The 16,890-nt window shown below is 32.9% G+C and overlaps 2 protein-coding genes and 1 long non-coding RNA gene across 5 annotated transcripts; 2 read left to right on the forward strand and 1 right to left on the reverse strand.

Annotated features, from left to right (window-relative positions):
* Window positions 1-627: 627 nt before the first annotated feature.
* Window positions 628-11,867, reverse strand: LOC132905042 (beta-1,3-galactosyltransferase 5). 3 transcript variants are annotated; one of them, XM_060955971.1, is made up of 3 exons: window positions 11,847-11,867; window positions 3,811-4,404; window positions 628-3,548 (listed from the first exon to the last, which is right to left on the reverse strand). In XM_060955971.1, the coding sequence occupies exons 2-3, from the start codon at window positions 4,364-4,366 to the stop codon at window positions 3,034-3,036; spliced, it is 1,071 nt and encodes a 356-aa protein (XP_060811954.1). In that variant the 5' UTR covers window positions 4,367-4,404; window positions 11,847-11,867; the 3' UTR covers window positions 628-3,033. The 3 variants fall into 3 exon arrangements, with proteins under 3 accessions (XP_060811954.1, XP_060811952.1, XP_060811951.1); XM_060955969.1 differs by lacking the exon at window positions 11,847-11,867 and adding an exon at window positions 9,724-10,175; XM_060955968.1 differs by lacking the exon at window positions 11,847-11,867 and adding an exon at window positions 9,717-10,175.
* Window positions 4,294-5,662, forward strand: LOC132905043 (uncharacterized). Its single transcript, XR_009657723.1, has 2 exons — window positions 4,294-4,425; window positions 4,912-5,662. It is a non-coding gene; the product is annotated as an uncharacterized LOC132905043 (long non-coding RNA).
* Window positions 11,072-16,152, forward strand: LOC132905041 (NAD-dependent protein deacetylase Sirt6). Its single transcript, XM_060955967.1, has 7 exons — window positions 11,072-11,827; window positions 11,971-12,098; window positions 13,158-13,276; window positions 13,359-13,482; window positions 13,574-13,747; window positions 14,114-14,237; window positions 14,414-16,152. Exons 1-7 carry the CDS (start codon window positions 11,762-11,764, stop codon window positions 14,900-14,902), a joined length of 1,224 nt encoding a protein of 407 aa, XP_060811950.1. The 5' UTR covers window positions 11,072-11,761; the 3' UTR covers window positions 14,903-16,152.
* The last annotated feature ends 738 nt before the right edge of the window (window positions 16,153-16,890 follow it).

The following is a 16,890-nucleotide window of genomic DNA, read 5'->3' on the forward strand; positions in this document are numbered from 1 at the left end:
TTGGGGCGATTCGAAGTTTTTTAATATTGGAAAAATTCGAGTAGCTTCGAACATAATTCGATACTTGAAATTCTTGAATTTTTGTTTTGAGTGCGTGAATCTAGAAAAATCATAGATTATGAGTAACGTGTTTTAAATAATAAGTATAATATAAGGGACTACATGTATAAGATATAGAAAATAAGATATAAGAAATTATATGTAGACTGCGGATTTTTATGCATTTATGTGAAATTTTAAATTACAAAAATGTATAAAATGCACGTAATATGCAAAAACATAAAGAACATTCAAAGTGAAGTACTTGTTATAATATTTAATAGATGAAATAAATTTTTACGTAGATTACATTTCTGTATTTATGTTAATAAAAATATGAACTTGCATGAAAATCCGCAGTTCCATGATATGTATGCATAAGTTTTCAAAATTATTAAAACTTTCGAGGCTTATGAAATCCTTGAAGGCTCAAAACTACAAGATTGAATTTTTTTAGAAAAATTCGAAATATCAAATTATGTTCGAAGTAATTTGTATTTTTCGTCACATATAAGTTAATATTCGAAACAATTCGACGTGTCTGAAAAAGCGAATAAAATTATTTTTGGGGTTACAGATAGCGTACAATTGAAACAATCCGTAGTTTATTGAAATTATAAGTATTTTACTCCATTACTATATAAACACGTTCGATAATATACAATGAAAAAACGTTCAGTTTTTCTACATAATGTAACGAAAATGCTGCTATAGTTAATATAAATTAAATAAATAAGAAAAAGATTGTTTAATCCACATCAGAGACTAATAGACATGATACTTTGCTAACTAATAGTCACCAACATTTTGTACGTATATCTATAAGTGTATACAGAACAATTCAGAATTTACAGATCTCCATTGCAGCAACAGTGAAGCGTATTATATTAATTGTTACCGTTTAACACATATATTCTCTCTCTCTCTCTCTCTCTCTCTCGCCATTTTACAGAGAAATTCATGCACTTCTTTTGCAAATCGTATTCGTTGTATTCTAGATTGAAACAAAGAGAGAAAACGACAGAACAATCGAGATTTAAATATGTATATCGTCGGTTTGCCAGAAGGTTGATATACTTAAAAAATTGTTACTTCTAAAATGAAAAAATTAGTTCTATAGAAAAAATTTATTTATTAAGATGAAAATATACTACTTAATAATAATAATATCATACCTTAAAATAATATTTTAATACCTTTTCTAGTAGTAAATAATATACACAAATAATATATACCCAGAATATAAAACCTTTCTTGTAATTTATTATCTATAGGTGCTAAACGTAAATGGAAGAATGCAGGAAAGGAAAAAGTTGCATAATTGTATAAACATATAGAAGCACAAACTGCTAAAATTACAGAATTGTGTACTATACAATTGGGTACTAACAATGAGATGAGCTCAACGTTGCAAAAGACAGAATGTGAACTTGAGATAATGCAACATTAACAAACTCAGAATATTTCAAATGCAATATAGAGAATCAGTAGCCAAAACAAGAGAACTTAGCTGGCAAAACGTCCAGGGTGATGAAACTAGAAGAAATAGCTACACACGAGCTAATCAATTAGTTGAACTTAGCCCAAAATTGAATTTAGGAAATACCAAAAATACAGATTTGAAGATTAAGCTAATAAATGAACAAGATTCCAAACACTGCCGTTAATTATAAAACCATTTCATTGTTAAATAGTCAAGTAATTAATAATTTCCAATTTGAAACCTATATCAAATACATTTCCTGAAAAATATATTATTGTCAATTGCAATTTTTAATTGGAAACTTTTTATATCAAACATATTGCTTGAAAAATATAATATTTTCATGTGTATTACTCTCCTAGCAAACCAACTGAATATAATCATAACATATGTGTAAGTGTGTGTGTACATACGTATACTGAGGTATATTGCATCATCGATAAATATGAAAATTGATAGAAAGAAAGGTGCGTGTAGGTTTAAGATCCATGTTTTCGCTAATCATTCAAGGAGCTGAGAATTAGAATGTTATTCAAATCGCCAGATAAACGATTCGCGTTACAAGAACAAGAATTTCCGGTTTTTAAGCCCTCCTAACTCGCGAATGGACCCTTGATTTGGGGTTATACTTATTGGTACCTAATAATCTCATTTCATATAATCAGATTTTATATAACAATTTGATATCTTAAATTTTGAATTGAATATCTATAAATTTGTTTTTATTTCTTGATCGTTTCCTGGCCCTATAATCTTGGGATTATAATACATTTGTTTTTGCATCAATTGATTCACAAAGAGGAAAATTTCATTATGCGATGTTAATATGATATGCATCGCTTGATCATTTTTACGATGAATTTTTCAAAACAGATTATTCAATAATAAGTAAATTAGTCGGATATACATCACCAAACAAGGAATATACAAATCATTGTGCGTTGATTGTGATGCGCTTCATCAAATCAGACACGCTTTTAAGAATTTGATTGAAACGTTGATTACGTAATATAGCCGTAAGATGGCCGTCACACAGATATAAAATTACGAAAGAAATTATATTACTTTTATAATATCATTATGGAAAAGCCAACCACGATAAAAAAATATTATATTATTCCGAAATATGCGATTCGATATTTAGAAAAAATGTCCCTTGCAACGAAGTATAATACTGTAAAAATACTGTGCAAAAAATTGAACACTCACGAAGAGAATTATATCCGTAGAGAATTGAAATGTATGAAAAGTGTGCAAAATATCAAGTACCGGAGAATTTTTTTGTCGTATTAAATAAGAAAAAGATTTATGCATCTGCCTTATCGTTAATAAAATTTAATTATCGAAATATTTCGTTTGAGAATTAATTTTTAACCTTTGTATCTAAAGGTCACTGGGGATAGGTAAAAGAAAGAATTTAAAATCGCGATGAGGCTTTTTCGTCTGAAAAATTATTTTGAGAATAAAAATGATCACAGATGCATAAATGTCTTTCGTTCATTCGAAATGTTTCAGTTTACTAGGCTTTCGCTGCTAGGCCGTGGTTTAGTGACCAAACTCTGTAAGGCTCTTATCTCGTTTTCAGTAAGGTTTGGAGGTCCGAACAGAAACTCCCTACGAGAATTTGGATTTGATAGAAGGTCCTGCATATTCTCGTTAGTTAGCACCAAGTAATGCAGAGAGGTTTGTGTTAAATTTACTTTCCTAGCTAACGTCCCGGTAATATGAACATCGTCGATCCAGAAATATGGCTCTTTCTGTGCCTCACGATACAAAAGAAATACGCTATCAGGAGAGTAGAGTATAGCCCATCCGGCACAATACGCAGGATAGTGTCTGCCAGGATATTCTTGAGGGGAGACTCTCCACTTGGAACGCCAGGATCTCTTCACGGTACCCGTGGGTAGAAGATCGCATAGGATCAATCGTCTGGCTCCCCATGGCGATAGATCACGAGTCAAGAAATCCAACATGGCAGGTATATGAACAAAAACATCATCGTCTAATTTTAATATATATTTGGCACCTGAAACGGTAAAGAAAAAGAACATCTTTCAGAAACTTCATATTTATAAAGAATATATTTTCATAATAAATTCACATTTATCACAGAAATTTACAATTATAGATTTGTCCATAACAGTTCTTTCTCCTACTGGAATAATATTCAAAATAGTCTTTATCATCGATTATGAAAGAATTAACGAAATATCATGACAATAGAAGAAAAGAATTCTACTACATTTAATGGATTACAGAATTATTCAAAATATCTCATAAAAACTTACTTGGACAATGATACGTAGCCCACTTCAATGCCATCACATGCTTGTAAGTCATGTTTCTGTAGGCATCGAGAAAGTTGCCTTGTATCAAATCTTTGAATTTTCTATTCTCCTCTTCCAGCATCGTCTGATATTCATCAGACGAGCCGACGAAGAAGAGGAGCGCCACCTCCGGAGATTGCTGGCCCCATGTCTCCCTGACCACGTTTCTCTTAACAAAGTTTTCGGGAGCCGAATGAACCAGCATCAGCAGCAACGGGTGCGTCCGGTTGCACGGGTCATTGTTGATCGTGAACCGGAAGTCCTTTATGTCGATCAAGGTGGATTTGTCACCGAACGAAAGTTCGTGCAGTAAATACGGCTGTGGGGAGAGCGTCACGTTTCCGGGAAGGATTAGCAGATATCCCGGTGCCGACGCGCCGCTGCTGTACGGCGTCGGTGAACCGGAGCTGTCGATGTGAAGCCAGAAGGAGAAGCATCCAGTCAGTGCCAAGGCGACCACGAAAATCAAAGTGTAAGGCGACGTACCGGAGGCATGGAGTCGCCGCTTATCCAGCATACTAACGAGTCCCTTACATCATACACGTCTAAGTCCGGCTGAAAAAGACAAACACTTGTGTTAGATTTTATTCTTTATTTTGATACAGAGTGTTTCGTAAATAGGTGAACAAACTTTGGTATCGTACTTTCTCCACATTTCAAGAAAATGAAAGAAAAGTCTATAGGTCAGGAAACTTTTCCTTTTCAAGATGTAAGCACTTTTTCTCAAAATTTTCAATGAAGCGTTTTTTTATCCGGTTCTATACACTTTATTTTCATAGTATAAAATTGTCCTAATCATACATAGAATTAAACAATTAATATGTAAATGTTATATTAAATGTAAGTATTTCGAAGTACTTCTCGAAGTTGTAGTTGCCGCGCGTAGAATTATGAACACTACCAACATTTTCTTCTGTTACAAACGATAGAGTAAAACAAGTTAACGCTATAGAGACTCTAACTATATATTTCTGAAACATCTTGTACATAATATTAATTGTTACATATAGTTTTATATTTTATATAAATATAATTATATGCTCTATAATATTTGTTTCATAGATAATACGGGAAAAATTCGTTAACTCCTGAAGTGGACGGTTCAAGCTGCATATAAGTTGAGGAGTGTATACAACAGTGATTTTGTTTGTGAAGAACATGTGCGTCACAATTCACTGCTATAATCTGCGATATTGTATTTCATCTTGTTCATATATGAGGTGGTGTTATTTGTAGTAGTCGGTATACCTAGTTGTGCTGATAGTGTGCTACTGCTACTAGTGTGTAGGGATGAGACAGGTTCTGCTGCGTGGGGTAGATGTCGCTGCTGGGGTACTGCTGTATTTTCTTCTCATTTTTGATGCCGCGGAAGAAAAATCGGACTCCGGTCGCCGGAATTTAAACCCGGGTCCCGAACGTTCGTAACCTAAGGCGCTAACCACTGCGCTGCCGCCATCCGACACTTCTGAATACTGGTGGTATTTTACTGTCGAGTGCCACCACATATACTTTTAACAGTCGATAATTTGTTGAATGTTACAATACAAGTAGCGATAATACAAAATTATTATTATTTAACTTTTCAGAGGTTTATAAATTAAATATCAATACCTAAATATCAATTCAACAAGAATCAACGTTGAAACGCGTACACATTTGAGTTGGTATGCGTCCAGCTGGATGAAAGACAGCCAATTATCGATATTTTAGGTATACCTTGAACTAACGTCGAACTTAGATCGTTAATAACATTCACTGATAAATGGCAAAAGAGTTTGTGGCCAGTTGAACACTTGAAGGAGACGAAACTATATAATAAAGCTAAATGAAAGTGCATACCAGATGAATTATAAGTGAACGATTTAAATGTACATGTATATTTTAATATCTCCTACGGGTCACTGACGGGTGCTCTCGTCGATACACTATCTTTGATCTTCCACAGGAAATGTTACAATTAGCTATAGATACATACATACATATATACATATATATTTATATTATATTATTTATCTTTGTAGATAAGTTGGTGATCGTGTATATTATCGTATCAGTGATAACTGATACTTGAGATCATTATAGATAAAAATATGCCAATTATTTGTTATGTGTAAGGTGCGTAAAGTATAATTATGTTCTGCTCGTTGCATCTGTAGATAATTTAATTTTTATACAGTTTAAGGACGGAGATATCTCATATATGACTATAACCATACTTAAAAACATTTGGCACATCTTGTATTTTTTCTGTTAATAATGCACAGGAAGGTATAGACGAGTTAGGTATTATCCGCTTGAATAATTTCCATCCTCCCATAACCTTGAGCAGTTTAAAAGTCTATGTTTCAAATGTAGCTTCTCCGAGGTTATAGCATTTGTTTAAAAACGTATAGATTAATTTTAGTTTCGAAAGGCCCCGGTGGTCGATAGACGTTCAATATTGAGGGGGCTTGATGAAAGGGAGCAGGGGAGTGTGAGCCCCAAATATAAAATTTTAGTTTCAGGTATTTATTTATTGATATATTTCCGAGGTATTGATACAGAACTTGCAGTACTGTACATTACATTCTGTCTATACTGATGTTACTAATGCGAGCGTCATTACTGAAATAACGTCGTCATCGCCGTCAGCTGTTGAGCAGCCGATGATGCAATAGAGATATCGGCTTTAGTATCTATGGGGTGTTCCACCTACAATCCGGTCACTTCTTTTTACCGAAATATATTGGGTTACACTGTACTTAGTGTAATTTTGGATACTGTATCGGATACTGTCCGGATGGAGATAGAAAAGTACGAGTAATATCGGTTAGGACTAGGCTATATTTTTCCTTGTTGAAAGGCTACTTTGCCAATTTCGATGATCTCAAAATATGTTGAGAAATTTTATATTTTGAACGACTTTTTCCCATACAGGCAACCAATGTTTGGCCTTAGTTTTCGAGTTATACGCAAAATATCTCCGCCACTCCGCTTTAGTTTTCAAGCTGACTTAGGTTAATATTAAAGTTAATCCAGCATTTAATAGCTTAAACACTTTAAAGAATAATTAAATAAAATATAAAACATCCTTTGAGGTTACAATAATCTATTTTACGTGAAACACCCTATAGATACTGAGGATATTGCCTTTGTACCATCGCCTACTTAAGAAATAACGGCGATGACTACTACAGAAAAAACGGTTGTATTAATAACGTCTGTATAAACAGAATTTCTAAATGTCTAAAAAATGTCTAATATTTTATATTTGGGGTCCATATACAAATTTATACACTGCCATCAAATTTCGAGTCGATAGGTTACCGAGGGCCTCTCGGAAGTTCAACCCAGTAACGTTCCCATTCGGTTTATTTACATCCCTTTATCATTCAATAATTATTTCAAAAAGTATATATTTCCAAGTATTTGGTATGCAATGCAAAGATTATTACATATTATTTAATCATTGAACTATATAAAATTTTATGAAAAGATAATGACAATTATTTTTTTTATAGATAAAAGGTATTCTCCCCTTTGGAAGCCATTTTTTCCAGTTCAAAATTTTCGAAACTCTTTTATCGACATTCTTGTCTGATTTCTAAAAATAACGTTCTTTAATGAATTGCTTTCTGTAATGTAGGAATAATAGTTGGTGACACTGGTTGTTTATCAAAAAATTACAGCGCTTATCGCGTGGATATATCGGCCACTCGGTCGACGTGGCAGTGTTCAACGATCCTCAAAGCCTAAAACATCTTGTTCAGGTTCCACATTATTTTTTCATATAAAATCAGTGTATTTTCGATGCACTCAGTGCGACTCAAAATAATTTTTTTATCTCTTTTATATGGAAATATAAAAACAAGTCTGGTAGCTTTCATTACTTCATAGACATCCTAGATCATTAGATCTTGAAAAATATATGGGACACTCCGCTACATAGGAAAGAACATAGCAATTGCGTCACAACTTATTTAATCGATACATAAATATTTGTGTAAGTACCAAAAAATTTGTTATATATAAATTCCATTCTTTGGCTACTAATGTTCGTATTTAACGAGATCAATACGCATAGTAATAAGTCAATTGTGATAAACATAATTTTGTACATGTGAAAAAGTGATATATATAAAATATATTTTTTTAAAAGTAATGTACACACGCACAGTAAAATATACACACATATATACTACTTTGTGTGTGTGTGCGCGCGCGTATGTATGCGATGTATGTACTATATATATATTTTATTGTTTCGAAGAATTTTAATGCAAATAATTACTGTTAAGGATAACTTATAACGTGTGATAACCTTTCACTCGAGATTAGCTTTCATTACATGATTTCCAACTTCAAAATTAATAATTCTGCACTTATGATATCATAATAAATGCACACAATTATTATACTGACTTTACTATTTTAATTACATAAATTTTTTATTTTAAATACAGAACATTTTTATGTTGAGTAAATAAAATTCATATTACCAACGTTTTAATTAACTTTTTATAAGTTATTAATTATTTGTAACTTTTAAAGATTATAACAAAAATTACTACAAATATTTTTGTGAAAAAATTTAAACACCATATTACTGTAAACCGTGCTAAATTACGCAGCGTTTAGAAAGTGCTTTGAAAACGTCAACATTCCAGAACCTTCACTTTTGATATTCCGAAAACGTTTGAAACTTATTGTATTGTAAAATAATATTATAATATAAACACGTCTTGTTTCCTAAAGATCCTCATCTCTGTTTTCTCGAAACAAAGGAAACATTACAAAGCTGGTTGCTTTACATGCTGCATTAATAAGTCATGGAGAAACTCGTTACTTGTTACACACCTCGGATCTCAACAATTAGATAGATAATTTATGAAACAATATACTTTCCCAATTTCCCTTATCAGTTTCGCAAGTTTAAATATTTTTATAAATAATCCTAATGTTCGAAATTTTTATTTCTAGACAAATATCTTTTTAATATATATCGTTTTTAATATAATATATATGATATAATTATTAAATATTTTTATTATAATTGTCAAATTTATACAATAGTAATATGCGCATTACTTCTAAATATAAATTTCTAAGTAAATCGTTTAATGAAGCTAATTTTCTTGTTATCAGAATATGCAGGATGTTTCTACCTCTTTCCGCAAAATGCTGATATCATATTCTACGATTAAAAATAAGAGAAAAATGTTATATAAACGTATATTCAAATATGCTTTATTAAAAAATTATAACAAAGATTCAAAATAACAACAGACTAGTTTTCGTTCAATGGAGTATATGAATAAATTGGTGATTTATGTAGTTCCATTTTAATGACAGCTGTCAATGCCGTATTTATAAGAACTGAATTTGAAATGCAACTAACCTAAGTAAATACATTTCGCAATCTATTATCATAGTGATCGACGATGAAAACCGTAACTGTTTCGTATTTTTGTTATAATTTTTTAAGAAAGCATTTTTAAGCCTATGTTTATATAACATTTTTTTCTTATTTTTATTCTTAGAATATGCTGGTGTCATTTTACGGGAAACGTAGGGACACCCTATATATGAAACAAGGATATACTATAATATATAATTTATTATGTTACTATAATATCATTTAATCAATTTCTAATATACATATATTGTTTTCTTCCAGAATGATAATTCATCTTCTCATAAGAATATACATGAAACAAAAAGAAGCTTTTGCTAATCGTGCAACATACGCATCATCCTCGAACACTACTATCGCCTAAGCGCTTCTATCGAGAAACGAAAACAAAAGCATCAAGCTATAGTACCGAAAAATAGCAAATGTGTAACCCGACCCGACCCAACGGAAAAAGAAGCAGAAAAATTATACTTACAACTTACGTGCGATAAAGAGCAATGAAGGCTTCGCAGCATCTGTCGCCCAGTTAGAAATCTTGTCTTACACATTCGGCACAGTTGACATTAATGCCTCGACGTCGCTGAAGCGTAGTATAATGTAATCACAGGGAGTTTGAGGTTATGCTAGATGAACGTTAACGACAACGTCGTATTTGACGCCTGGCATATCACTATTGGGCCAAGAAAACGTAAACGCGCGTTCTCGAAAGGAAAAGCTACGCGAACGTCAACAGAATGTGGATATCTCGGATTGTTCAACAGCTCTGTTCCTTTTTTTCCTGACACCCTTCATTTTTCCCTTCCTCTTTATTTGTTTAATCGTATGCCTCTCTATACGACCGAGATAGATCGAACCATGTGTAGAAAAATTCGCTAGGATATGAAACCCACAGTGAGATGCCGTGACCAAAGAGCGAAGTCCGTTTGAGCCATGAGTCGATGGTGAACCCGGTGTTCCCACCCTACGACTCTGCGCCGTCTATTGGGCGCACCCTCTTCAGTCAGCCTTGCGCATCGCGTCAAATGCGGGAAATTCAAGTGACAAACCTTATCGATTCTCTCATTTCCTTGACATAACTTTTATTAGAGATCGTGGTTTTGAACTAGTATTAATACACTTGACCTGTCGAAATATTCGACTACATAGTATTAAAAAAACACGTGTACTTGTACATTATACGTGTCCTTACGAGACTATTATACGAATACGAGACTACTATTCATGCTGTATACTAATGTTTTACTAAATGTATGTTTGCAGTAAATGTGCTGTAGTCTCTATGTACACTTTCGAATTTCAAATTTTACTATTATATTCACGATAGTTATGTCTCACTATAGTGCTAATGAAATTTCAAAAAGTTTCGTACAACGCACATTATGTATTTATAAAAATTGTCTGTGGTAAGTATCCGAATATTTTTGTGACCTGTTGTATTTAAATAGACGTATATTATTTCACGTGTATTTAGTTAAGATAAATAATACAAGTAATGCATGAGATTTCATAAAATTTTTTAATCGATCAATTATTTTTGTATCTTTACAGATTTATGAATAAACTGGATAACATGAAAGAGTATACTGTGTCATTTGTTTTAAGCTTAGAATCTTTTTAAGTAGTATTCTTAAAAGAATGAATTATAATATAATATTTCGTTCGACTTCTACATATAAAAGTTCTCTTATTAATTTTGTGCAAATTGTAATGAGTACCAGACTTTCAATGTTCAACTTGCAAATATTCAAAATGGCACTTTCTTTTATTATTTTATTTAAACATATTAATTTATTTCACTTTACACAACGATATCTAAAACCTAAAACCTATCTGAAAGAATTTATTTATATAGAAAAATTTGTGAAATCATAGGAGATCGTACCAATATTTATTATAAAATTCATATCAAAATGCTTTAAACGTCAAACGCTGAGCGAAAGCACAGATACAAAGTAGCGCTGGAAACTTTACAGGGTGAATCGATAGGAAGAGGAAAGCGGTAAGAAGAACGAAAACGCGCGCTTTATATCGCACTTTACAGTTCAACTAAACAACTAATTGTTTCAAATATTACCGCGAACGAATTTTAATCGCGAAGAGTAGCCTAGATGGCGCTGATTGTCGGCGGCATGAATTGAATGGACGCGAGAAACTCAAGCGTCTGCAGCGCTATAGCCACCTCTCCCTGGGGCGCATCCTGCGCATGCGTTGCACGTTTATTATCTTCTTTCTGTTCAAGTGCCATTTCATTGCATGCAGTGCAGTCTATAAAACAGAATGCGTTCTCGGTGGATCTCGAGTTTCCTATCACTTATCGTCATTCGTAGCGTATAAACATAACAGCACGCGGTCATTAACTTACAAATTGTTTACGTGTCGCCCGACACATGGGAAACCGTTGATATCGTGCACGAAATGCCAGTTTCCGTCTAATAAAAAACACGATCGAGCCATTGTTAGCGTCGTAGTCGAGGGTTTTCGGAGTCGAATAATTTGTCTAGCGATAACGCGCGAGCAAAAATGTCATGCAGCTACGCGGACGGTCTCTCGCAGTACGAAAACAAAGGAGTGCTGGGCCTGGAAGAGGTAAAAACCGTTTATTCACCATTGCCCGTTTGGCGGGAGTCGGCCATCCGCGACGATTTTCAATCGTTCGCCCACCCGATGTGTGAAAACTTAACTATCGCCTTTTTTTTTATTTCCTTCTCTTTCCTTTCTTTTTTTTATAGAGATACGACAGCGTTGAGGCGTTGCGATTGAAGTGCGGCCTTCTAGCCGATTGGATACAGGCGGCACGGCACGTAGTCGTTCACACCGGCGCCGGCATCAGTACTGCTGCGGGCATTCCGGATTTTCGGTGATTATCATTTGTAATTTTTCGCTCGAATCCCCACCCTACTTCTAACTACTTTCATCCCCTCTCTCCGAGCAGCTCCCGATCGGCTCTCCCGTAATTCCGATTCTCTGCTTATGCGTTCCAAAGCGCCACTGGGCCAATTCTTTTAAATTAATCGAGCGGGAATAACGGAAGCGCCGAAGAAACAGCCCGAAATATTTCCTTTCGAATCGACGCGTCCACCATTGTTGCGTGCGACAATGCCTCACCGTGATCTATCCCAAAACGCTGATTAACTTATGAAATCGAGCAGAAACCATCGAATTAACCGAATTAACTCAAGTTTTCCGAAATAAATGCAGAGATAGAATGATAGCTAATAATTCTAACAATTTTCTTTTTTTTTTATTTTGCGAAAAAGTTATGAATTAATTTTTTAAATAAATAATTATTCTTTTATCCTATATATAGTACGTAATGTAATTATATTACTTTATGTTGTGTACGTGTGTGTGTGCGTGCGTATGCGCGTGTGTGTATATGTAACACATATGTAACATGTTACACACACGCGCGCGCGCGCACACACACACACAATATATGCCATTTTTTATATTTTAAACACATTATATCTTTTTTATCATAAGTAAAAAATTATGAATTTTATGATAAATAATAATTTAATTGAAATTAACGTTCAATTCTATAATTATATATAAATATATATATATTATGTTTTGTTTCCTTTTATGTTATATTTCATATATGAGTCACACACAAGCCCTACTAATTAACTCCATAAATTGGAAAGTAGGAAGAGATGATGATACAACATTATCTTGTAATATATATTTTAGAATTTATTGTTGTTACCATGCTATCTCTTTGATAAATTAATTTGTGAAAATAGGTCATCTGTTTCTTGAACAATGAATATTAATAATCTACTTAGATAATGAAATTGAGAAATTGACAAAAAATAAAGTTGATCAGTTTGACTTTTGAGAGACTCATATATATATATATATATATATTGAATATTTCTAATAATTTCCATATACTACGTATGTGATTTCTTAGAGGTACAAACGGAGTATGGACATTAGAGCAGAAAGGTTTGAAACCTACAATGAACATTTCTTTTGACGAAGCAATTCCTACAAAAACACATATGGCATTGAAAAAATTAGTAGATGCTAGTGAGTACAATTATGATAATACAGAGCAATTATACAATTTCATTTCATAGAAAATTTCTCATCAATATTATTTCTCCTCCAGAAAAAGTTAAATTTATTATAAGTCAAAATATTGATGGCTTGCATCTTCGATCAGGAGTACAGAGACAGTATCTTGCAGAATTGCATGGAAATATGTTTACCGAACAATGTGATAAATGTGGAAGGTTGGTATTCTTTTCCCAAAAATTACATTTTACAATTACAAATTTACAAAATATTATATTTTATTTCTTTCATTTGTTAATGTTCATCTAGGCAATTTATTCGGAATTTTGCAACTAAAAGCGTGGGAAAAAAGTCCCTGGACACTGTATGTAGATCTGAGCAAATTGGTGGTCGTCCGTGCCGTGGACGCATGCACGACACCATCCTCGATTGGGAACACAACTTGCCAGACAGTGATCTATCTTTATCTGACTTACACTCTAGGTAAATCGGCAAAAACCTCTAATGAATTGAAAGATATTAATTTTTTTTATATCGCGACATATCACAGAGATAAATTTTGAGGCACTGTGCAAAAGTTTTTAAACAGGCGATAAAAATATTGTAATAAAGTGAGCGTATTTTGTAATATAATTTAATGTGAAAAATTTGGTATTTTCTGCGAACAGATAAAAGGAAGATCGCCTAACAGTTGTTGATGTATTAAAAAGATTTGGAAAAACGATTTGTTGATCTGAAAAATCCTATATTGATATCTCAGGTTTTAGTTAACAATTATTTACGACAATTATTTTGTTTGATAATGCTATTGTGAAAAAATGTATTTAATATAAGTATATACGTTTACAGTGTCGCGGATTTAAGTATATGCCTTGGGACGACACTTCAAATTATCCCGAGCGGTAATTTACCTCTGTACACCAAAAAATACGGAGGACGTCTTGTTATATGTAATTTACAATCCACAAAACATGTAAGACAACTTTTTATCTTTAAACTACTATCAAAGTCTTTACTCTAAACTTTTAATAATTAACCTGTTACTAATTTAAGGATTTATTTGTGTAAATTACTATAGCATACTATGGTCAGTATACTTGTTCGAGTAAAAAATTAATATGATTAAAAAAACAAAGGATATTATTTTAGGACAAAAAGGCAGACTTAATTATCAATGGCAATGTTGACGAAATAATGATCAGCGTTATGAAAAAGTTAGGACTAGAGATACCCGAGTACGAAAGTACAATGGATCCTACGCGTAATTCTGACACAACGTCCAAAGAAATGGACTGGACGATACCAACGAGCAGAATAAAAGAAATGAACGTGTTGTACAAAAAGGTGTGCAAACCGATGAGAAGGAAACGGAAGACCTTCATGTACGAGCGGGAGAGAACTGACACGAAACGAGAGACGAAAACGAAGAAGCAAGCGTTCATGATGAAACAGGATATAAAAACAGAGGATACAATGAACACAGCGAATCAGGTTTGCAACAACGCGGTAGTTCCGGAGGATATAAGCAATAACGCGGTGAAAATCGAGGACGAGATGAAAGACATAAAACCGTTCGACTTCACCGCGAACAACATGACTCAGCCAGATCCTGGGTTGGAAGTGAACAACATACTGTAGCATGATTTAAGCAGGTGGTGATCTAGCGACCTAATACTCCTATTAATCTTCAGTCTTTGTTAAATTTATTTACGAGTGCATATAGTATGGATGTTATCTGTATGTGAAGAATGCCTAAAAAAGTGCTATCGATTTGTTTATACGAAAACGACAAAAGAAAACAAAAAAAAAAAAAGTAAGAAAGAAGTAAAAGTATAAGTTTATTAACCGGTAAACCGCTTTTATCGTCAAGTCAGAAAGCGCTGCAATACGTGTAAATATATGTAGTAGTACTTTCGTAATCGCTTCCATATTCTGTCCGCTTTTTCATTACTAGTAGTTCTCTTCTTAATCAGAGAAAATCAAGAGTTTTTCCAAGTGATCTAATGTGTATCATACTCTACTGACATACACGTATATGCATGCACACCATGTTTTTCTCCATTACGATACATTAAATGTTAAGTACGTAAGATGATTTATTTAGAATCGTTTGTAAGGTGTTAAACAGAGATTTTGTAGTACAGCGTCGATCATGAGATGATCTTTCTTCAAACGAATCTTGAAATGATCGTGAAGAGCGCAGCTATAACGTGTTACGTTCAAGTGCGTTTAATTCGTATATCTATATATATTATAGGTATAATACTGTTCGTGTTTTTCACAAATAATAAAAAGAAACATGACCAAAAAAATCTTCCATACACGAAGCGATTATCGGAAGATCCGCAGATGTTTTAAAATTGCACCGGAATAGTAAATACTCGTTGCTACTTTGAACGTTTAAGATTGAAATCTTTTAATAGAAAGCTCCATACGAGCCTCGGTGTTGTTTGATCGAATCTAATAGTTAAGTGTCTCTTGTTAAACGCACATACGTTTGTATAATCGTGATAGAACGACTAAAAGCGTTTTGTAGGTAAAGGATGAAACGGATAATGGGACCGCGAATGTTACTCCCTCGACAATATGTCTCCCGAGCGAGTTTAGAAGCGGAAGTGCAAAAATTTGAAAGAGAGAGAGAGAGAGAGAGAGAAATAAAGTATGGAAATGCAAGCGAGTCTTTCTTATATCGGCATTCGACGCTATTTTGTCGATAGCGTTTTATAGTAGAACGCAGATTAGTGAAATGTGTAATATTTATATGTAAATAGTGATATATATGCTTGGTTGCTCCTAATAATTTATTACTTTAATTGATATTATTTACTGAACGTTATCATTAGTGAAATATTATAGCATTCGACGGGAAATAAAATTGTGGAAAGGGATTTTTGCATAATCACTATTTCCTATTCTATTTTTGGGAATTTGGGAATTAAAATAAGTACAAGAGAATGTTTAATTTTTCATCTTAATATGGTATATTCTTATTTATAAGCAAAATTTAAACAAGGATACAATATAATCATATACTTACACGTGCGCTACAATAATTACTTTATAGCATAATTCTCTTTCAAATCAATTAAGAAAAAACATCACTCCAAAGATTTACATACATTTCGTCTCTTTAATAAATAGATCTTTTTCGTTTACATATTTTATATTTTTTTTTTTTTTTTACGCTGCATTGCGCTGCGCTACATCGACGTGGAAACATTTTTGAGGTCTGAAACAGTGTCTCCTGTTTTTTTTTCTTCTTTTATTGTTTCAAAGATTTTCCAAATAATATTCAATTCATATACATACATGAGGTTATATGAAACCCCATGTTCAAAAACATTAACGATGCAAATCGTTTCGTCAATAACATTATATACAATAAAATTAAAGTTAACAAATAATAATTCTTTTTGAAGAATTGTTTTATATTATATCTTTGAATGTATTAAAAGATTTTTCTTATATTAACAAAGAAACACCGATTCAGAGCGAAATTACTGGGGCTGTTTTCCGTGACTACAAAGCACAAAAGCTAACGTTACGTTTTGATTTTCGTAATATTAATAAAAAAAATATTCCGATATTTTGTAATAAATATACATTATTGTAATAATTATACAAGC

The sequence above is a fragment of the Bombus pascuorum genome, chromosome 3 (assembly GCF_905332965.1).
Source record: "Bombus pascuorum chromosome 3, iyBomPasc1.1, whole genome shotgun sequence".
Classification (NCBI taxonomy): domain Eukaryota; kingdom Metazoa; phylum Arthropoda; class Insecta; order Hymenoptera; family Apidae; genus Bombus; species Bombus pascuorum.